At 36.8% G+C, this 23,586-nt stretch overlaps 1 protein-coding gene across 9 annotated transcripts in view; it reads left to right on the forward strand.

Annotated features, from left to right (window-relative positions):
- SATB1 (SATB homeobox 1) overlaps positions 1 to 23,252 on the forward strand; it is an 88,716-nt gene extending 65,464 nt beyond the window's left edge. For 3 of the 9 annotated variants that reach the window (XM_029910965.1, XM_024197364.3, XM_024197372.1), the window contains 4 exons: positions 13,014 to 13,097; positions 17,827 to 18,030; positions 19,788 to 19,883; positions 22,165 to 23,252. In XM_029910965.1, the coding sequence (XP_029766825.1) occupies positions 13,014 to 13,097; positions 17,827 to 18,030; positions 19,788 to 19,883; positions 22,165 to 22,644 (864 nt within the window). In that variant the 3' untranslated portion in view covers positions 22,645 to 23,252. The remainder of the gene's footprint in view (positions 1 to 13,013; positions 13,098 to 17,826; positions 18,031 to 19,787; positions 19,884 to 22,164) is intronic. The other 6 variants (XM_024197365.3, XM_024197367.3, XM_024197368.3 and 3 more) reach the window with 6 other exon arrangements.
- The last annotated feature ends 334 nt before the right edge of the window (positions 23,253 to 23,586 follow it).

Here is a 23,586-nt window from a genome sequence, read left to right on the forward strand (position 1 = left end):
ATTTTTAGTAATTGATTTTATTTGACTACAGATAATCAGGTCAATTGACAGTATTTTAACTATCTCAGTAGGGTTCCATGATAAAGGAAAAAAGTCTTAATTATTATGACTTCACAGTTTTGGAATCTTTATGTATAATAATTCTGTGTAATTCCTTTTTTATAAGCATGTTTTAGACATGCATTGTGTACACGCTGTTCCACAACCCATCAGGCTTCACTGTTGCCTCAGTACCTCTGATTCAGTAAATCAGATCATAGGCAGCATGCTGTCATATAATAAGGTGTCTGATCCTTATTACCAGTTTGTTGATGCACAGACTCCTTCAAATTGACCATTGCAACACATGGTTTCCCCTGAAACTAGCTGTGATAATTAGCGTGGCTCTAATGAGACAGAATGTCACTGATCTTGTGCTGAACTGTCGAGTATCGACGCTACGGATGGGAACTGTCAAAGCCTGCCATCTGTGACAGAGCTTGGCATATTCCATTTGCAAGATAGAGCATGCTCAATAGAGTGTTTTTAAACAAATGGTCCATTTCTTGATCAGGGTTCTATGTTCTGTTAAAAAAATAGGTCTTCCATTTTAAACTTTTTTTGCTATGCTAAGCCTATTATGACATGAAAATGTTACAAATTTTGAAACCAATGTAATTTATTTTTTATCAAGCTTTGTTTTTGTTTGTTGTTTATCGTGGTCCCCCTCCCCCCCGCCCAATTATTGAATCTAGTCATTTTAAAACTATCAGTGAAGATGCCCTTTATCCAGTTTTCAACAGTGAAGATGTTTGTGGAAATTAGCCCATATGAAGCAGGAGCATGTGCAAGTTGTATGGAAGAATTGAAATGGTCAAGACAGTAGGATTTCTAGACCCCAGAGATCAGTACAGCATTTTGCAGGACTGAAAGTCCAGCACTGCTTATCATTCTAAAATATGCTTTGTTGCTTTTTATTTCCTCCTCCTTTGGCAGACCACACAGGGCTTGTTCTGAAGAACATTTTCACTAATCTGATCAGGCAGCCAAATACGCCGGGAAAACTGCTTTAATGATCCCACTAATTACCTCAAGTCAATATGAACTGTATTATTAGACTGAGGGAAAATATTCCATTAGGTCTCCCCCTTGGGAGTTTCTCCGCTTTGTGATGTCACTGAAGCCTTCGCCCTCTCGCTTGTAATTAATTTTATTTACACACGCAGGCACGCACAAGGTCACACCTGCACAACCGGAGCTGGCCAGGGAGCTAGTGGCACTCAGGCTTAATCAGATCTGTCATAATTACCATTCTGCATGTTTCTGACACACGCTGTGAAATATTTCAATTTAACTGCCGCTACCAGCACAACCAGATGTAGTGTGAGTGTGGCTGCATTGGAAATATTATTCCTCAGGATAAACTCTCTCCTCCTCCTTTTTCCTCCCACCCCTCTCCCTTTTACAGCTAATGTGGCACAGAAGCTGATGTATCCTGTAAATCTTGAATGCAGCGCTAGATTGATAACAGCAGATTAGACAGTTTAACCACAAACAGCTTGTTCATTTTTCACAAATGAAAACCACATGTGGTGTAACTAAAATTTCAGGCCTTTTTTTTGTTGTTGTTTCCTTCCCTCCCCCTTTTCTTTTAAGGTGTGGTTTTCACTGTAAAGAAGATGAAATCAAAGTCTGTATAGGAAAACAGAGACATTGTCTAATTTTTCAAGATTGTTTTACTGAAGGTCATTTGCTCAGGACTTTTATTGGAAAGCCTCCTTGCTTACACACAAAATGAAACAAGAATATGCTTGCACTGCTTTTCATCTCTCGTTCTTTTTCTTACTTTTTATCTCTGCTCACTTAAAAAAAAAAAAGTCAGACTAACGTGCTGTTTTTAAAATGATGTGCTAGGAAATTTGGAGTTTTGATTTTGAGGTGGGTTAAAAATAGAGCTGGTCAGAAAGCAATTCCCCCCCCCTCCCCCCCAACACAATTTTGATAAAAATAAAATTCTAATTTTTATCCAAAAATGCAAAAAAATAAAATGTTGTTCATTGACAACTGTGAACATAATATTTTTTTCCCCAAAAACTGCCAAAAGGAAAAAAAATCAAGTATCAGATGGAAAAAACTCAAATATTTTCAAGGAAATCAAAAACTGCAGATTTTTTTGTCAAACAAATTTTCCAGTCAATGTTTTCAACCTGACATAGTTAAAGTTTTCCTCATTGTTAGATTAGTTTTAAACTGTCTACTTACAACTAGATCACTTTGTTGGCTATTTTTTTCCATTCAGGGGTCCTATTAAGTAATTTTGAGAAGATTTTATTTATAAGGGTTGAAACAATTCTTATAACAAGAAAAATATGTAATGGACAGGAGTGGAATTGAGTAGGCTCGTTGGGTAGTTGTGACTGGTAGATGTACGGGCATGCTCTCCTAAGGTGAGCGGTATTATACACAATACAATCTGCATGGAGTCTATTCTCATTTAGACACTGCTTCTAAGTTAGGTGAACATTTGTCCTGAATTGAAGATTAATTTATGCTATATCCTTTGTCAGTCATTTAGTGGTAGAGTGGTTACTTTGGTAGTGTGGGAGCTGTGTACGAATAGTAAAATATTCAAAATGAGCCGAATAAGTGGGTGTAGGAGGAGAACTTCTTGGAGGCACAATGAGCCAGAATCTTAGGGCCAGCCAAGTTGCACATAACACTGGGCACTGTATGCATGGCAAGTCCTTCTGTGCTGAGATAGAACAACTGGAGGGCTGCTCTAATGTATATAGGCTGTTCATGGCAGCAGGAGGGCTGAAACTACAGCTAGGAATCAGTGGGTGTCTCAGCGATGTCCCCTTTCTTCAGCCATGCTCCCCATCTTGATAGCAAGAAAGGGCAGTGACAAAGGAGCTTGTATGCTGGCTGTATGTCACTGGAGGATCCCTTAGCTGTGGGATGATCCTCATAGGGCTGGATCTGCCAGCTCTCTCACTAGAATCCCCCAAGGAAGGTGGTGTAGAATGGCTGTACTAATGAAGAATCTGGCCCAGTGGATCCATCAGAAGAGCCCCAGCGAAGAACTATTGGAGGTTCTGGCCATATAGCTAATTCAGAATTCAGTTGGTGGTGGGGCAAAGGGGAGGGTAAGGAAGGATTCAGCTGAGAAGAGATAACCAGGAAAGAAATGGAATTGTTTAAGGTTTCTACAAAAGGTCCAGAGATCCTCCTCTCATTCTCAGAAAATATATGAAAAATATAATGCTATCTGGAAGTCCCTTAATGCCAAAAAATGAAGGTGACACCCTTTCCCCCTCTTTTTTTCAGTTGCTTTATTTTTAATTTTTTCCTATTTAGGGAAAGTGTTTTGGCTCCTACACTTCCAGATGCGTAAATCAGTTCTTCCCGAGGCAGCACCTGCTGTCTGACAAGAGGTGCTGTTTCTGGCAGGATGGATTTTCTTAATCTCTTCCTGATTTCTGCATCCTCACCTTCTGTTTTGTTTCCCTGTTGTCATCCTTGACTAATTCCCCTGGTTATGTCTGTCCTTTTATCCCTCCCTTGCCTCTTCACATTACTATGTTCCCCTGTTTCTCTTCCACACACACCCTTACCACCAACTCTCTTTCCATCTCTCTCTCTCTGATCCCCTGTTGCCACCTCTCTGCACAAACCTGCCTGGAAAATAGTCACCCCACCCGAGGTACATACACACACTCCTTTTGTACAAGCATAGTCTACTCTAGCAGGCACTCACACAATCTTCCCCCATTTCAGCAGGGTAGAAGCTCTCCTCCTAAAATGCCTCCGATTGGCATTCTGCTTACTATTCTGCTAGATACACATGCATAGGGCAGTAGAGAGAGAACAGCCCTAGTCAGAGGCACTGCTGATTTTATAATCGGACAGGTTGGTGCTGCATCCATATCAGAGGTGAGAAGGAAGACAGAGCAATCTGCCACTTCACTTCAGAAAGAGGATCCATGTTCTGGATCACTCCGTTTCATTACCTCCTTTTTGACCATGCATCAATGATTTTTGGCCTTCATGTAGTAGACGTGAAAAAAAGAGGTTAATAAGTGGAGAGTATATTATTGTAACAGGAAGAGGTAAAAAACAGAAAAAGCCTTCGTGAGCTAGTATTAATGGTACACTGAGGTCAGATGCAGATACAGTTAAAGATTCTGCAAAGAAGTTAAGGAGTTAGTGATCCTAATCAATCATGCCTGGAAATGGGCTAGACTAATACTGAGCATTTGTCCAACTCTTGTTGTTTTCTATACTGTTTGAGGGGAAAATAGTGATCAGGGAGAAATTTATTTCTGAGACTGAGAAATTTGATTGTACAAGTATATTAATACAAAGAAGGAATTTCTGTGAAACATCTCATATGTTTGCTGGGCCTTTTTTATGGCAGTTTGAGAAGCAATTTAATAGAGGATTGACAGATCCAAATTAAAGTGAACAGAGGTTGGAGAGTATAGATCTGTATTTCTTGTCTTTTATAAGCTGTATAGCTAAAAACTGTTAGCACTGAAAAGAATATTGTAGGATTCTTAGTCATAATGAGAAAGGAGACAAAATTTTGTTTTTCTGAATTCAATTGAATTAAATTAAATAGATTTTCATATTGCATATTTTGCTATCATCCAAATTTAACTTGCCCATATTTCAGAATTTGGATATAGCATATCCAAACTGTTCCAATGGATAGACTAATACGAGTGACACAGTAGGTGTGGGGGGAATCCCAGTTCACAAATATTTATCCAAATTTGATATTCAGTGATCAACTCATCTTTATTCTACATAGTATAATGTTCTCTCACTTCTCAGTTACATCAGGGTGGTATTTGAGAGGCAAATAAAAATCGATGGGACCTTAAATGATCCTCAGTAGAATTCTCTAAAGCTTTAGGCTCCAATTCAGCAAGGTATTTAAACATCAATAACTTCAGTGTCATTAGGCACATGCTTGAGTATCTTATTGAATCAGGATATTAATGTCTCTGGTGTGTAATGGGGAGTTTTGTAGATACCGGAACTTTCTCCAACTGTACAAAAACAAGCAGGCTGTGAAAGGCTGAAATGTAACTTAATTTTTGGTTCACCTTTAATTAATGATTTGCTACCCTGCTTAAATATGAGAGGGGAATTGACCTAAGAAAAGAGATTCACCTTGTTAGGTTTCAAGTGGCACCTAGCTGCTCGTGATTTTAAGATTTATTAACAGACATCACTGGAGCTATTCACTTTCGCATGAAACTCCAAATAAATGCCATTGGGTGGAAATAAATATAAAGAACAAAACTTACCTGGTTTATTACTACCAGATGAGTGACTCAGTGGAGGAAATCTTAGGGAAGATGCATTTGTGAAGACATCCAGAAGTGATGGTGTGAGCTGGTAGGCAGTTTCATTAGCTAGGGAAGGGAAATAAAGATCCAAGCATTAGTCTTTTTAAGGGCCTTTCCTCCAGGCTTGTATTAGAGTTCACAAAACAGAAGCAAAGTACTTGAAAACATTGGGGGACAGTTCCCATAGGCTTTCCCTGCATTGGCCAGGGAGGAAGGAGGACAGAGAGGAGGAAGGAGGAAGGAGAACAGACTGTTCCCCTTATTTCACTTTTGACCCAGCTTACCACTCTCCCAAGCACCATGGGATAAGCAGGGGCCTTTTCCTTGTCATATGTGGGATATGTTCTCATCACTGTCGCCTTCTCATCTGTTTGGTGCTTCACCATCTCCTAAGATGTGCATTTTAAAGAGGTTCTAAGGAGACTTGAGACAATTGGCATTGCTAAGTTATCTGACTTTGGCTGTAGTAAAATTTCTGTATCAGCAGAACCTGGAGGAGAAGTTGGAGAAACATTTTCTTTCTTCCAACTTTTACGCTCATCATCTTAACTGTGGTGTTGTCATATTTTAATTGCATTAAGTGCTATTTATTCAGAAACTGAAAACCACTGAATATACCTTGTTCCAAAAGGGAATATGGAAATAATTTGTTCAGGAATATTTAAATGTCTAATTTAAGAATGCATATATGGAGCTTTTAAAAAATTGAGACTTGAGTCAAAAATATGGCAAGTGAGGAATGGAAATACGTTTTGGGATATGCACTTTTTGGGGGTGATGTAACTTACTGGAAAATGATTCCAGTCAAATTGAATGTTGTGGTTAAAAATGTTTTTGAAAATTGTAGGGAGCTGGACTCATTCTTCAATTTGTAGTTCATTTTTCTATGAGAAAAGAATGAATTTCTAGAAAGAAGGATTATGAACCTTTTTTCGTTTTAGGGCTTTTTTTTTTTTTTTTTTAAGAAGAACATGTGAGTTATTTTGAAAGTGGCTTTTCTGTCCCCAAGGTCTGTTTACCAAAGGCCTTTCCAAAGAAGCAAATGTCCAACCTCTATAAGTAACTTAATAATAAACATTTGCTGTTAGCTTGTAAGTTGTTAGTGGTAAAAAGGTTTGAAAAAATTGCCAGACCCCTTCTGTTAAAGACTCCTGCTTAACTCAACCGTACGTATAGCAGCCAAAGAAAAAATTCATTGCACATTTAAAAAATAAATATAGGGGCTACTAAGCATATTGGTAGTTTTTTTCAGTTATATGGAGGGAAGCCATGCTATTGCAGTGAAATCAGGCCTATTTACATGTAACGTCTCTTCAGTATGTGTAAGGGATGTGGGGTTGTATTTTCCAGTCACCCTCTGTGAAACCCAGTGACCCATTTTATAGCCCTACACTGTAAAGGGTAATGTACCAGATTAAAACTGACTTTATTAACTAATTGGCAGTTGTTTTTTCTTGTTTTGATTTTTAAACACATTTTTGTCTGGTGCCATTTTTATTGTATGTGTGCAAGAAAGAATGATGGAAAAGAAAGGAGAATAAAGCATCACCTTTATTTTTTTTTTTTTTTTTTTTTTTTTACAATCCATTATTATTTTTTCTTTTTTTCTTTGTCTTTTTACATATGAATATAGTTGCATTTTATATAAGATTTGCAAAAGAATGCTGATTATATTTTTGATTAGGGCTTGTGCCTATCATTGCTATTTGTATTGAAGGGAAGAAAAATATAGTTGGAAGATGGAAAAGAAAAGTGGAGGAGGCTGAGAGATAGGGAACTAAGTTTGGGGGCAGCTCTTAATTTAGATTACCTTTTTTAGCTGAGTACAAAACGAGTTGAATAATTACATTTTTAGTTAGGCACAGAATTTTTTCTCCCATAAGTCCATGTGTACATGGAGTGTACATATCTGGTACAGTTTTAGGCCTTGATCCTGCTCCAGGAGGCTGGATCCTTGCCCCTGGTGGAGCCCCCCCAATTTCATCATGGATCCAAGTAAGTACAGGAGTCTGCCAGCACAAAGCAGCTTGCAGGATCAGGACAATAGCCAGCTAGCTAATTATATGCAGTTTGTTTCTTTTCTTCCTCACCTGCTGGCTGTAAATGAATTTTCTACTTTTTTTTAATATTCCATATCCTTATTTTGTTAAAAAATATATATTTTTATTTAAAAAACATACAAATATGAATTGAAGTTGGTGGCATTTTTGTAAGTTTCTGATGGACCAGTGTTAAATACACACACGTGGGATTGGAGAGGAAATTTTTGTTTTGAAGTATACCAGGAAAAAGTGTACACAGAATACCATTATGTACCACGATTAGCTGTTGGGTTTTTTTTCACATCAAAGGGAGGGTGCAGTAACAGATTAGAACTGCAAGATGATGTGACTGGTTAATGGATTAAATATGATACCTCAGGAAACAGGAACATCAATTTCTTCATCCTTCCCTAGCTGAAAAAAATGAATCCCTTATCTTTGAAGTTTACCTCTCTTTCGACAAGCCCTATAAGTTCTTTTATACTAATTCCCATCTGTTGTACTGACAGCTACCGATTTATTTATTTATTTATTTAATCACAGCTGATCACATCCAGGCTCACCCTTTTTGCTGATCCTCTGGCAACAAAAGCCAATATAGTAAATAAAGAAACCAGTCTTTTTGACAGAACTATCCGGCGTAATCATTTTTAAAAAAAAAATCCTAAAACATGAAAACTGTGGATTGGTGCAACTGAGGAGTTAATAATGAATAAGTAACCAATCCGTGTTCTAGCAATTCAGTTAAACTGTAAAATATGTGCATAGCTGCCATTAACACTTTCATACGAGCAGTTTCAAATTTCCTGATTTAGGGTTGGGGAAATCCCAATAGCTGATGCAAAGGAATCAGTCAGCTTATGCAATATAGAAACAGCTTTAGTCCTCTTTTGGACTGAAGAAAGTCTAAAGAGCAGAGAAAGAAACCCTCAGGTTATCTCTATTAAAATTGTATTTGTAAAATGGTCTTTGTGGTGACACCTCTCATCCCTGCTATATTGAAGGCCTACCCTCAAGAGGAAGCGTGAAGTTCTTGTTCAGCTAGATCAATAGAGGTCATATAATATACTGAAGAGCAATCTCTATTTACTGAATGACAGAACAGCAGTGCTGTTTGGTCAGAAATGAATAAATGGTGAATTTTGCAGACACACAAAAACCAATTTCATAAACTCTTTGAAAAGACAATGATAAACTCATTAAAAAGGCTCCAACTGGTAAAACCATGCTAGTGCAGTATTAGGAAACTTTGGTCATGAAAGCTTTTTGCCTGTTTCCATTTTCCAAAAATCAAGTAGCCGATTGCCCTTCATGTAATAGACCTTAGTTTCTCTGGAAAGCATTTGATGCCTATTCATCTATTCTTATAAGAGCTAAAAAAAAATCCAATTCAAATTCACACAGAACTTTGACAGCCTTTACAATGCATCCCCCTGTAAAAGGGACCAGGACAATATGATATGCTCCCTAAGAGGATTCTCATCTCCTATCCACACATACTATTAAAAGTGGCCCAGAAGTATAGTATAGTTTAGGGAGGATGTGGCTGTAGTGGGTTCATAATGCAAATAGACAATCAGCAAGATCATATATATGCTTTTTTACAATAAACAAACTTTGTAAACCATGCTGAACAACAGGTGAAATGTATTTGTTTCCACAAAGGCCTAAAACATGAGGTATAACCTATCATTTTCCAACAGGCTTGCATTGCAAAAAAAAAAAAAAAAATTGGGGGTACAGTTCTAATTGGAAAATTCAGTGCTGGAACAAGTGCTGCAAATGTATGAAGAAGGAAGAGACTGTACAGACAGAGTAATATATAGTATGAGCGAATAGATAACTAAAATATAGTACACCTCTACCCCGATATAACGCTGTCCTCGGGAGCCAAAAAATCTTACCACATTATAGGTGAAACCACGTTATATTGAACTTGCTTTGATCTGCCGGAGCACGCAGCCTCGCAGCCTCCCCCCTCCCCCGGAGCACTGCTTTACCTCGTTATATCCGAATTCGTGTTATATCGAGTCGTGTTATATCGGGGTAGAGGTGTAGTTCAAATTTGGATAACTCATATACTGAAGATCCTAGAAACTTCAAACTTGGTTTGTTTTTTAGATCTCATTGAGACATTTAAACAAAAAGCCAAGTTGGAAGAAAACTGGTTTTAATCCGTTTTTTAAAACTATGAACCCTTTGTGTTACTAGTTCTGTACTTGTGCAGCCACATTTTCCTGTTTTCATATAGAGGATTTCTGGATACTGACCACACTCCCCAACTGAGGTACTTTGGTTACATTAAACTTCCTTAAGTGCTATACTAGTTTAAGCTTGTCCATGAGTTTCCAGGACTTGGTCCCACCCCTTCTGCCCTCACTGCAGATTTTTCTGTCTCTTGCACCTTGTCTGTCTTCTAAAGCTGAATGGGGGTGACAGCAAGCAAAATCATCTTTGCTATGCTTTTTTCCTAGGAGCCAAAGTTTCAGGGGCTTTATTTTTCAAACAAGGACTACTGGCCAGGCTCCTCTTGTAGTTCCCCAATTATCAGAGCAGGCCAAATGGAGCAAACCAAAGTCAAGATGTGCAGTGTCTATGAGGAGACCTTCTAAGGAGACAAAGGGGGGTGGAGCTCTGTCATGATGGCTTGCAGCTCATGGACTTCCACTTTGCCAAGGGAAGAGGTTTGCAGTGCTTACAGCTTATTGTGGCTTCTCTATCCCCCTACCCTAGCTAGGACTTCTCCAGAGATACCTCCACCAGGGAAGGTCTGTTTTCTTCCGCTCTCAAGAATGCAAACATTAACATCTTCACCAAGTAGGAGTCTCCAAGGCTAGGTCCAAAAGTCCCCCTTTCCTTTAGTACAAATCATCTCTATAGATAGAAATTCCAGTGTGCCATCCCAGTTTCTTGAATTTCAGCTGCACTTCCTCTCAATTTAGTTTGGAGAATAAAAAGTACACAGATGCACTTCCGTCTGCCCCCAGCTCCTGGTCTAAGCCCCCCAAAATGCAAGAAAAGTGACCTGTCCTCTGATGGGGACACCTACCGTCCCCCAAAGGGCAAAAGTAAAAATCCCTTCAAATTCTCCTTCCATGAGCTCTAGCTCACTCCTTCAAAGAAGAGAAACTATCAGCTTTGGATAATGATAACCCTTTCTGAGACCCCCTCAAAAACATGTCTGAAACTAGAGAGAAGAAGGTGATGGCCAGAAACATGATGCACCCATAAAGAGAGGATGAGCAGGATAAATACAAAATATCTCCCATCCAGAACTAAAACTATTTCCCAATCCTCTGTCAAAGAAACATTAGGGAGGAGTGGAAAACAGGGTGAATTCAAGTCAGTAGTAAAGAAAACATCCCTACTGTGTTAGTGGTGGGTAGATCCATGTATTCCAAGAGACTGGCAATGAAAGCTAGGGCAGCTAACTCAATGGTCAGGCTTTAAACCTTGGTCAGCAGATAATTATTCAAATGAAATCCTCTGAACCTTAAATTCTTAGATGGAATCTTGTGTGGGAGGAAGCTCGATAAAGTGATATCTGACAACACAGACAAGACAAGCATGTGTTCCTTACTCCAGCATAGCCAACTAGCCATCTCAAGAGAAGGAGCTTTTTCCCATTCCTGCTCACTACAAAGTTGCCAGAGAAAGGTCACTCTTATTCGAGGAGTAAAACTAGATACTGAACCCCAGAGAAAAGCCTAGGTATGGGACGACTGGGTCTGACTTCTCCTTCCAATCAAACCATCAATAGGACTACAGCCAGGCCTGCTTCTATCTGGAAATAGGCTTTCAGATGTCAGGAAATTCCAAAAGTAGATTCATACATTTTAAGGCCATAAGGGAACATGTGTGATCATCTAATGTGACCTCCTGCATAAACCCATAGGATTTCACCCAGTAACAAATAAAATTTAAGTGGTCTCAGCCCAAAAATGAATTTGTGATGAACCTTACATTTTGACTACTACTTGTTCTTTAGTAAAATAGAATATCATATTTCTCAAATACAAAATTAATGCAAACTGAAATGTTTTTAGATAACTTTACCTACAGTTTATAATTCCATTTTACTATGTTTATTAACATTGGAGCAATATATTTAATAGTTGGCACATTTTTGCTTCAAAATACTGTGTGTACAAATTTGGCTATTCAGAACTCTGAATTTCTAGGTTCTGTTGAACACTGTGAAATCACAGTTGAAGGGTTTAATGCATTTTCTAATCAATGTACAGAGGAAATTTATCCTTATCAATTTAAATGCTGGGGATTCTCTCATTACATTATGGAAGAATCTTCTCTAGCAAAGATTATTCTTAAGAACTTCATAACATTTAAAGGTTAATATGTTAGGTAAAGAACAATATCTTAAGACAAACATTTTTATTACAGGACATGAAGGGATAGTTCTGATTAAATTACATGATTATTTGAATGGGAAAGAAGACAAAGTGCATCATTTCTTGCCCTCAACTTTAATGTCTTTAATCAAATAATGACCTTCTGGAAATAGTTAATTTTAAGCATTTGGAAAGATCAATACCACTTTGCCACCAAAAAATGGCCCAGATGATGAAATTTGATGTATTTAAAGTACCATTTCACCCTTTTAACCTAGTAAATAATTTAAAATGCTTTCAGTACTCCTTTGCCACCATTATGTATCTCGTTGTTCAAAGTATTATGACTTCTTTTTCCAAAAGCAACCTTCTTGCACAATGAAGAGCTCACAAGTTAAAGCCTGAGGAAAACATACATTCACGGTAATAGTGCTTTTCACCCTGTATTCCTTCCTTCCTATACATGGGTTCTGCCTTCATAGCTCCCAAAGTAATGGAAGTATCAGTGGCAATGAACAAAGCCATTTTAGCAAAGATGAGATTTATACAGCAAGTTGAATGATTTTGAAGGGAGAAAGTCAGTCTTAGAAGTTTAGTTCATCAGTTTGCATCTATTGTTCTGTCTTTAAGCCTTTGTGTTAAAGGTGAAGGATTTTGGTGGCTCAGACGATTAAGAGCCCATTTTACCCAGTTTATAGAACATTGATATGAAATTACACTTGAGTGCCTTCAGCTTTGTAAATAAAAAAAAATTGCCCTCTATTAGCATGTTTGTGGGCAGATTAAAAACGGTCTTCATTAGCATAAGTAACACTTACAGATTCTTTTAAAAGTAGAAAATTATTTGCTGAATGATAAATTGCTAGCTTTATAGTTATTGCTGAAAATGTGCTCATTCAAAATGCCTACTGTAGTTTATTCTACAATACTGAATTTTTTGAGTTTAGAAGTACTGTTTAATGGATTATGTACTTAATCCTTGTTCATACTGGATGCAGAAATGTAATTCATGCTTTCCACTAAAATGTTTTGTATCAAATACCTCCCTATTTAGGCTGATTTCTTCTAATACCATATATTTTTATACTATATACCCCGGAGATTGCAACAAAATACTCCTGTGTGTAATATATGAAAGAACCTTCTTCATATCTTAGCATACATGATATAAAATGTTTTGCCATTTAGAATTCAAATTAGAGCTAATATTTTTAATACATATTTGATTCCTTGCTAGTTAACACAGTAAGAAGTATTTGTCATTTTATTCCTTTTACCATTAACAGATTTACCAAACAAAGAAGTTTAGTTGCTCTTTACTGAATTCCTTTCCTTCTAGACTGGTTATGTTTGGCACAGTCAAATACAAGGTGAGCCTCCTAGCACTGCCATAGATCTGGAGGGATTTGCATAGCAAATGTTGATTGGTTGCAGAAAGGCAATCCTTCTTGATTTTAATAAGAATTGGTGCTTACCTATTCCATATTGAATTGACTTGTATCAACTTCTTCAAAAAAGAAAGTGCTATGGAAACCAGAAATTGTCTTGCTAGAAAGTAGGAGATGAGAGTAAGAGTGCGGGTCAGGATTTGTATTTAAATTTGGTACAATTAAAATTTTCAGACAAATACATCATTGGGCTATTGAGATTAGAACTGCTGAATTTTTCTTTAAAATAAGCATACAGTGGTGTGTGTTGTGGACTATAACATTTTGTCATTGTTATCTTTGTGTTTGTTTTCCTTTTTTCCTGCAATAGTTTGGCAGTTTCTCTGCTTTCTAATGTCTTATGTTTCTTTAATAAAATCCTAACAGCAAGCCAGTCAGAAGACTTATTTTTTAAATAATATTTAGGTTTAGCATCTTTTTTTTTTTTAAACAATTTTTTTGCTTACTGTAGCAAGACCTTTGCAGATGGTTCTTGGTTACTCTAAAGTGCATAACAGTATTTCCTTTGTGGCAGATGGATTTAAGACTTTTAGTTCTCAATAAATGTAGGTTTACAATACATAACTTTACAGGATTTGTGTTGTATATAACAGGTTTGAACATATTATCTCAGAATTCATCTGCATGGCATTTTCAGCTTATCCAGGGCCCATGCTAGTATTTTAAGTAATAGGGAGAGCATAGTGATTGATAGCAGCTAAAGGCGTGATTTTGAATAGAAACAAAGGTTTTGGAACAGAAGGTGTCACATTAAACTTTATCAGTTTGAAAAGTAGTAACATCCTGAAAGTTCTACAAATGTATTTACATGTGGCTAAATGTTTATATTTTGTCTTATACCTTCTTTATATTCAGTGTAATATTGCCTGGCAAACATGTTTAAAGTTTAGGTTGTTCCCAAGGATGTTTTAGTTTTTTAAGCTTGCTGTTTTTGAATTGGCCTAATTTTTTAAAAGCTGCTTCTTCACTGTGCTTTGTATGCACTAAAGAACAGTTGTGATCTGATTTGAATAGTGAGTCTTCTGCCTATTATCTTATAGTCCTATAATTTTGAGAAGCCATAAAACATGAAAAAACTATGAATTAAATTCTGCCCTCAGTTATACTGGTGTAAATAAGAAATAACCTGATTAAAGTCAATAGAATTACTCCAGATTTATACTATCATAGAAGGGCAGAATTTGGCCCTGTTGCTTCATTTCTAAATTTAAAAGCTACATTAACTACATCTGTTCATGTTTTGCTCCAAGTAAAAACAGATTCAAAACAAAAGATGTCATGGTTTTGAAAGTCCATCCAATTGTTTTTCTAAATATTATAAAAATCATAGAATCATAGAATATCAGGGTTGGAAGGGACCTCAGGACGTCATCTAGTCCAATCCCCTGCTCAAAGCAGGACCAATCCCCAATTAAATCAAAAAATCATTTCACATATCCTTTCTCAGTGTGGTGAATTTTGTGATTGAGGCATTTATCTGGTACAGAACACTGAACCTGGAAATGTGTAAAATATTAATAACATTTTAGTCTAAAAGAAGTGATGTTGGTACAGTGATTTTGGTCCCCTGTGGAAGCTAGATCATACAACTTCTGTTAGTGCCCATTCACCCCTCGCATCAGTTAAACCTTAATAAAATCAGGCTTTATAAAAGTATTCAGAAATACATAGTAGAGATTAGTCCAGTAAATTTTTTTTAACCTTGTAATTTTAGAAGAAACAAATTGGTTATTTCCATATTGCCACACAGATGTTGCAACAAAATGTCTATCTGCTCCTTTTAAAATACTTGAAGAATAACATGGAAAAATAGACACTTTTGTTAGAATAGCAGTCTATGGCTGCAGGTTTAAATAGTTTGTGAGAAGCATCTGATTTCAGTCTCTTAAAATCACTGCATTTCCTTGGAAAGCTAAGGAGACGCTTCAACTTACAATTCATCAAATTATTTTTAGATAAGGAATTAGAAGTATTATTTCAGGGCAAAGGTTAATAGCAAACTACTGGAAATGTTGTGTTAGTCATGGGCAATTAATAAAAACAAGGATCAATCTAGTATGTATAGAAAAACTGAAGTGACAATATGAGAAAAAATATTTTGTTAAGTGAATCAAAGCGCTCTTTCTGAAATATTTGTTAAGCCAGCATAATTGTGATGAATCTTTTCTAAAGAACATCTGTGGTCCACATGTTCACCACATATGCCCAAGTTCTAATGGACAGTGTCAGGCTAAAAAACAAAAGTCCTTGCTTGTGTTACTTATACCTTAGATAACTGCAGGTTGTTTAGTTTTCTTTTTCACTTCCTATGATATAAATAGACTTGTCCGTTTCATTTTCTGCTTCAGGAGCACTAGCACAATGCCACACATTTCGAGTGGGGAGCACAGCAGACTGCAAACATTTGAAAGACAATTTTCTTTGTTTTTAATTAAAAATTCCACAACCGTATTTTTTATTAATATTGGGTTTTGACATTTTTTAAACAAAAACCTACATTATCCATCAATTTAACTGGTGCTGTACAATTAAAAAAAAAGGCAGAATACTGTCCCTCTGCCTATGGAATACACAGAAAACTGGAAGGAGCAGCATGATGCTGAAGTGCATGTGTGGTCCATGCACTAACCTACCCACATACAGCACGATGCCTTAAGGCAGGCAGGAGAAATCCACAGCTAGGTGCACTTTGCTGCTGCTTTAAAAAGGAAATGCGTTCAACCTCATCTAGCATGTGCTAGACATCATGGCATATGTGCTAAGGAGCTGGCTACATTTCCTAATCAGATTCCTAGACTAGACCTCTTAGCCTATGTTGCACTGGAGACCACAGTAGCCATTCTCTCTCACTAGCACTCTTTTGAGCAATAAGGGCTTTCTATCCTATTTTTTCCACAAAAGACAGTTTTCTAATACATTGTGTTCTCTACCCAGTGTACCTGTTCAGCACAAATCTGGGTTTGGCCCTGTTTAAGTTTTGGGTTTCTCAACTGTGCTACCCCAATATTCATTTAAAGCATTTATCTTTCATTATTTCCATACGCTTTCCTCCATATCCATTGTTTAATCTGCCACCTGTGAACATGACCATATATTTTAAATTTTCAGCTCTCCAAATAACACAGGATTAAATAAATTACTTACTTCTACTGTTTTCTCTTCTTTAATGGTTTTTTAAAACTACACTTTGAAATTAACTTCTGGACAAAGTATGTATGGCACCAAGAACACTTAAATCTCCATTGTTAGTGTATCTACAGAAAATATAGTAAACTGGTCTGGATAAACCATGAGTACATGAAGAAGGGGTCTAAAGGCTTCTGAATGTATTATTTGTTGGTCCAATAAAATATCACTTTATCTTACTTATGGCATTAAGAAATAAAATTGTATAGAGCTAGTTTAAAAAAAAATCCATGAGCTAAAAAAGAATTGTGAATGTTATGTACTTGTAATGTTTTATGTCTTTGTAATTGTTTTCATGTTTTGCAAAGAAATGCAGAGTTGCTGCACATTATAGTAGCCCATTTGTGTCTGCGCTATTCCTTTCAAACATCAAATACAAAGGCAGAAAGTACCCCAGATTTAATTTTAAGGTAACATAAGAAACCAGTTGCTAAATCTTCAAGATAAAACTCTGTCTGTTTTTGAAGCAAATTAGCAATTGCTACATTTCTCATGGGACAGTCTTTTGACATACATTTAGTCTGTTTGCCTAGAACATGTCTGAGTTGGAGTGCGTGCATTCTTAGCTAATTTGCTATAATCTGGAAATGGTGTAAAGGGCATGTTCCTGTGCATACCTATGAACATATCCCCTTTTAAATCCACAATATCAACGTAAACTTGTGTGTCTGATTTTAAAGTCTATTTTAAAGGGAAAGGGTCTGAAATAGATAAAGTTATCATGTGGGGTAAGTTCACCTCTGTACATAGTAATGAGGAAGAAGATATAACTTCACAATGTCTACTCAAAGGATTCCTTTCTTTTAAAAGGACATTATGGAACTCCTTTATCATAATGATTTACATTAGGCAGATCTACAGACAAGACATATTTTTGAAGTAGTTTTACTCTGAATAAGAAAAATTAGCATACTAGAATTCAGAAAGGAAAAGGGGGGGGGGGGAGAAGAAGCTGCAGCAGCAGCCAGAAGACCTCATCTACCAGCTACTGAAATACATTCTTAATACCCTAAGATGGATATTGGCTTACATAAAAGAAAATAAACAGAAGAAAGAACGTGCTGGAGTTAGATGAAACAGAACACTAACTATATATTTGGAGTATGTGAGGGATGCTGCCTTGATCAATTTGTTTGTTTGTTAATATATAGTAACTGTGTGAAACTACTGAAAACATGCTATGCAAAAAGTTTCCATTTTGTGATGGGTTTGTAAAATAACACAACAGATTCTTGACACATTTAGTATTTACTTTAGATTTCAGGAGAGGCCTCCGGAATTTAAAATGAAAGTAATTTCTGACAAAAGTAGTGGGGGGGGGAGGGAAATGAGGCAACGTTAAAGTACAAATTCAGCCCTCGTTTGTCCCTGTAGAACCCCCAATCACTCCAAAGGAAGTGTAAATGAGAGCAGAATCTATCCCTTATTAAATGAGGAATACTAATACTTTGATGTTATCTTCAAGGGGTGGCTCTGTGAACTGTTACGTTGGAAGGAAGATCCCTCACCAGAAAACAGGACCCTATGGGAGAATCTTTCAATGATCCGAAGGTTCCTCAGTCTTCCTCAGCCTGAACGAGATGCCATTTATGAACAAGAAAGCAATGCAGTTCATCACCATGGTGACAGACCTTCCCACATTATCCATGTTCCAGCAGAGCAGATTCAGGTTAGTTTACCTTGGCCAATCCAATATAGCATTAAGTAAATAAAGCTTTAAATGCAGCAAAGGAAATTAGTGTTTCTTTTCTTCCTGCCAGATTAAACAGAGGCTTCTTACAAAGAGATAACAGTGAACTGCTATCTTCTTTCACAATTAAAAGGAGAGTGTGAACACATATACACTTCATTGTTTTAAACTTACATAGACCAGATGGGTCAAATGTATCTGATTGGAGAAGGAATAATTGATTACTTATCTTAGATGTCCATAGGTAGGTTCAAGTAGTTTGTTAGAGGTCAAAATTAGAAAGATGGCATTACTCTCTGTTCAGTTCTGATACTTGCGTTCCTTCCACTTTGTAGGTTATGCATATTTTTAAGTGGTGTCTTTTAAAATCCAGGTACCGTAGACTCAAATCCTCAACAGCAATGGTTCACTTCAAGCAGAAATGGAGGGAGGGGTGTAGCCCATAGGGTTATTTTGCTAGCTATTATATCCTACTAATCCAGCCAGCAGTATTAATTAATATGTTTCTTTTTCTGAAATTAATCCATTTTATTCTTATATTTTATTAGTATTAATTCCTTGGGATTTAGGATGTGTTGAGGCATATGTTTCCTAATAAGAAGTTTTTCTGAAATGCAAGAAGCCTACCGGCCTGTAAGATCCAGTAAGATCTTGTTATATAGCAAAAAGTAGAATTAGTTATAAATATGTCAGCATAAAAGCTGGCAACCTTTGGCACAGATAAGAATGGTCCCTGAACTTTGGGGAACCAAAGGGAGGAACTATCCACATCACATCACAGGTTTATCCGGCTTCTACAACTGGTTGGTAACCGCAGGGTACACCACAACTCGAGGTCATCAAAAGAGCCTAGGCTGGCAGTTTTGGAGTGAGATCCTTTATTAATATATTTAGCAATGTCATCCACTAACCTATAGGAGAAGGGTACCCATACATTTCTTAGGGTACGGAAACAAGATTTGGGTAGAGTAGGTTGGGCCTGAATTACATAGGTCAGGATCCTCTAAAATACCCTGTAAGAGAGTTGTTAATTAGTTGGTGAGTTCTTTTCTTAAACCTTCTTCTTGTAGCTGCTTTGGAGTTAGTTCTTTTCTTCTTCTTAACTTCTTCTTAGACTTCTTGGTCTTAGGCTCTTAGAGCTCTTAAACTAAGTTCTACTTCTTAGATCTTTTCATCTATCTATCTATTCTATCTTCTATCATGCTATCAGCTCAGCTTGTGAAGTATAGTATAACTACTCAACATTCCTAACCATTGGGGAAGGCAGCACCATCGCGTAATCGGGCATGCCAGGAGTGAGGCTGGTCCTTCACCTCCTATTACCAGGTTCTCAAGGAAGGGTGTGAGTATGTTAGGTTAAGGTACTTATAATAGAAATGTTACTACCAGGAGTTTTGGAATTCTTTTACTGTTTTGTAGTTATAAGTTTCATTGCATTTCTTATTTTTATGTTAATGTCAATAAAGATTTTATCAATTTGGTATTGTCCTCAGTGTACGCATTCTTGCCGAGCACCCCAAGAGTCCTCTCCCGATATAGAACTCTCTGAGTTCTTGAACTCTGTAGTCTGAATTGGACAAGAACCTATAAATCTTCTGGTCGGATGTGATCAGTGGCGAGCCATAAAAACTAACCCATCAAATTCAGGTCAACAGGGGGACCAGACCTAATTCCTCATCCCATTTACTCCCAGTTGAAAGTTGGGATGAGTCAATGTTTGTTTGTTTTTCCTTTAGAGCCCCTCTCCCACCACCCTTGTGAAAGGAGAGCATAGAGGCGCTTTCTTACCAGGCCTGCTGACCACTGGACCTTGGCTGGGTGCTGCTCCTCAGGTGAGCTGGCACAAGTTAAATGTGTCAGGGAGGGGGTTTCAGGACCCACTCCCAGATAACAGAGAAACAGCATATTTATATACTTAGAAAAGATACGCTCACTGAACTAGCCATGGTAGGCCTCAATATTCACCCTGGGAGGTAGTTTTCCCTCTGCTCCACTGCATCCTTACACATGAACCAGATAGCACATAAACTCCTGAGCAAGAGAGTCTATCATGCAAAACGTAGTAGAATAGTTCCATTATGTGTCCGTTTGAACTGATGAAGCTATTTAATTCCTTTTTGTTAAAGCTCTGGGGTCAGCCTTTAACTGCTGCCCCAAAGGGCAGAAAATACCCAAAGCTTTCAGAGTCCCCAACCTCCACTGAGGCTTCGTGGATCATTCGTATTACCATTATGGAAAAATATTTACAAATCTACAAAGAATAGAGTTATCCAGCAGCCAGAAACAACATGAGTGTGTATTAAAGATAAAACAAACTGAACAAGACAATCCCTTAGGATATTGAGTACTAAAATAATTGTGAAAGCCTGGAAACTTACTGTTTGATTTAGCAAAAAAAGAGAGAGAAATATCTATATTAAGTAGTAAAGCAGGATTGGTTTGAAAATGTACATTGTTTTTAATAACATTACTTCTTAGGGGGATAAAAGGAAAAGCTTATGCATGGTACACTTATTCTAATATTACGCTGCTTTCTCAGATTGACTTGCTTTGTTGATAAAAATTATGTCCTTCATCCTCCAAACGTTACTCACACGAGTAGTTGCATTATACTATGTCAATCTGTCTACTTGTGTGAATAAGGGTTGCAAGATAGGATATTTTGTATTGGTATTTACAGTATGGTAGGTGATATTTTATATACTGTAATTGTTTGTAGATCCATAAATTGTGTAATTAATATATGTGCTAACTCTGAAAAGCATACACACAGGCCCTGATCCTGCAAAGATTTAAGCACATGCATAAAGTTAAGCCCTTTAAGTAGGGGCATACATCTATTTGGGACTTAAGTCTAGAATGGGACTACTTGCAGTACATCAAGAGAAGGATGTGCATAAATATTAGCAGGGCTGGGGCTTAATTATAGTATCTGTATCTAAATTTACCATTATATAAGAACAATTAAAATATTCTATTAGACAAAATCTAGATATATCTACTGTTCAATTTTTAAAACAATAACTATTACTTGTTACTTTATTTAAATAGCACCATATGACAAGACATTTGTTGATCCAAAAAAAAATCTTACTAAACAATTCTTTTTGTGCTGTAAAGGAACATAATTCTCAACAAAACCAGTAGCTGACAAATTCACTTTTGATTTAAACATAATCTTATAATGTGCTGTGCTCCAGCCGGTGATGAGAAAAACATTTCTGTCCCTAGGGCTCAGTGCATCACCTTTTTAAAATGTCTTTGAATTCCTTGCTTCCAAACCTTCATTTTAAACTCTTGTTAATTATTTACATCATGATTTGCTTTATCTTATTCCTCTGTGATGTGCATCCTAGGTCATTTTATTGCTTGACATTTTAGAATGCTGGATGTTCACTCATAGTAATAATAATGCAACTTATTTAGCATTTTGTATCTTAGTACTATATAAATATTAACTCAGTTGAGGTAAGTATGTATGTTTATTCCCAGTTTGCATATTGGGATATTGGAACACAGGCAGGTTAACTGGCCTTCCCAAGGTCACAGAAAAAGGTACCGTCAGGGTGATAATTAGAAGTGAGGAGTTCCTAGCTCCTGATTTATTTTTATTTTTATTTTTTTTTTGTCGTTGTCTAGACTAGGATTTTAAAATGCCATGTCAGAATGTTAGAATATATTAGCTAACACATTTTCAAGTCTAGTGTAGACTCGAACATGTTAAATCCTAGACCCACCTCTAGGCTTTAACTCGGCCAGTTTAACACACGTTCAAGTTAGCATACCTGGTCTGCACTTGACTCTTAAAATATGTTAGTTAGAAAGTGTTCCCTAACACATGCTACCACCATATCTTCAAACCTTAATCTAGACAAGACCTGAGTATTTTACCAATATTCCTCCCCTTCTCCCAACACCCATTCGCAGAGAGGGGAACTAATTTGTATTTTAATTCTGACTCATTTGGATGTGGGCAGTAGTGAGTCTTTTTTTCAAATCTCCAGGGCCTTTTCTTTGTAGCTTGGCAAATTATACTTAGATATCTGGATTTTGGGGGTAGGATAAAAAAATCAGCAAAAATACATTTACCAAATGATTTACTTTGTCTTCCAGCAGCAGCAACAACAACAACAACAACAACAGCAGCAGCAACAGCAACCAGGTCCCAGACTACCGCCAAGGCAACCAACAGTGGCATCACCAGCTGAATCTGAGGATGAAAATCGTCAGAAACCCCGACCACGAACAAAGATTTCTGTTGAAGCCCTGGGAATCCTACAGAGTTTCATACAAGATGTAGGCCTATATCCAGATGAAGAAGCAATCCAGACTCTCTCGGCTCAGCTTGACCTACCCAAGTACACCATTATCAAGTTCTTTCAGAACCAGCGATATTATCTCAAGCACCATGGGAAGCTGAAGGACAATTCCGGGTTGGAAGTGGATGTTGCAGAATACAAGGAGGAAGAGTTGCTTAAGGATTTAGAAGATAGCATCCAAGACAAAAATGCAAACACACTTTTTTCAGTGAAACTAGAAGAAGAATTATCAGTAGAAGGGAACACAGAGATTAATGCTGAATTGAAAGACTGATCTAAAAAGTATTATTTTCATTCAACAGTGCCACTGGTATTTAATAATGAAATGAAAATTCCATCTTGTATTGTGTCAGAAACCTCTCTCATTCATTGTTTGGTCAATGAATCTTCCAAAACTTGCACAAAAGTTGAAAAAAAAGGATAATGCAGACTGCACTAGATGTTTTACTCTGTTTTACAAACTGCTTTGCAGCTACAGATGAAGCGTTGAGGATTGTTTGATATTAATTTGTGTTCACTGGCTACACTGTGGTGTACCCAATAAGCATGATACCAGTGATTTTGATTCTGGAGCCTTCAGACAAGCATTACAACTTTTGTGATTTGTTTCTCAATTTTTTTTTTTAATTATTACTGTAACACTCCACACTTGGTCTTTGGAAACTCACGTTTATTTAAAAAAAGAAAAGAGTTTGTTACTCTTGCTCTATTGTATGTTACAAAAGAACTATAGACTGTGGAATGCAGTTTAAAGATAACATATGCCAACAAATGCCTTGTATTATATGGCACTGCCGTAATTCAGATATGTTTTTGTTTTGGAAATAAAGGTCACTGTATTTTTTTTCCATTCTCATTGTTACATGATTTTAAAAAAATGAAAAGAAAATGTGAAACACAATTTAGTCCTCATTATTTATTTGTAGATCCTGCAGCGTCATGTTGTAATTAATTTTTTTGGAAGTTTCCGTTAAATGTAATATTGCTTCTCTTGTTATCATACTGATTTTTTTTTTCTATTTATAAATGTATTTTGATGGGCAGTAAAACAAAGTGTCTTAAAAGTTTTAAATAGAGAAAATGTGCTTTACACAGTTGCCTATAAAAAGTGCTCTATGTTATCCAAGCAATTCATACTATAAGCTTCACTCTTATTGTTGTATGCAATTTTTACTATCATGCAAATAAGCTTAGGTAAATAAAACTAATAGATCAC

This window comes from Terrapene carolina, unplaced genomic scaffold (genome assembly GCF_002925995.2).
Source record: "Terrapene carolina triunguis isolate 2854851 unplaced genomic scaffold, T_m_triunguis-2.0 Scaffold84, whole genome shotgun sequence".
In the NCBI taxonomy this organism is placed as follows: domain Eukaryota; kingdom Metazoa; phylum Chordata; order Testudines; family Emydidae; genus Terrapene; species Terrapene triunguis.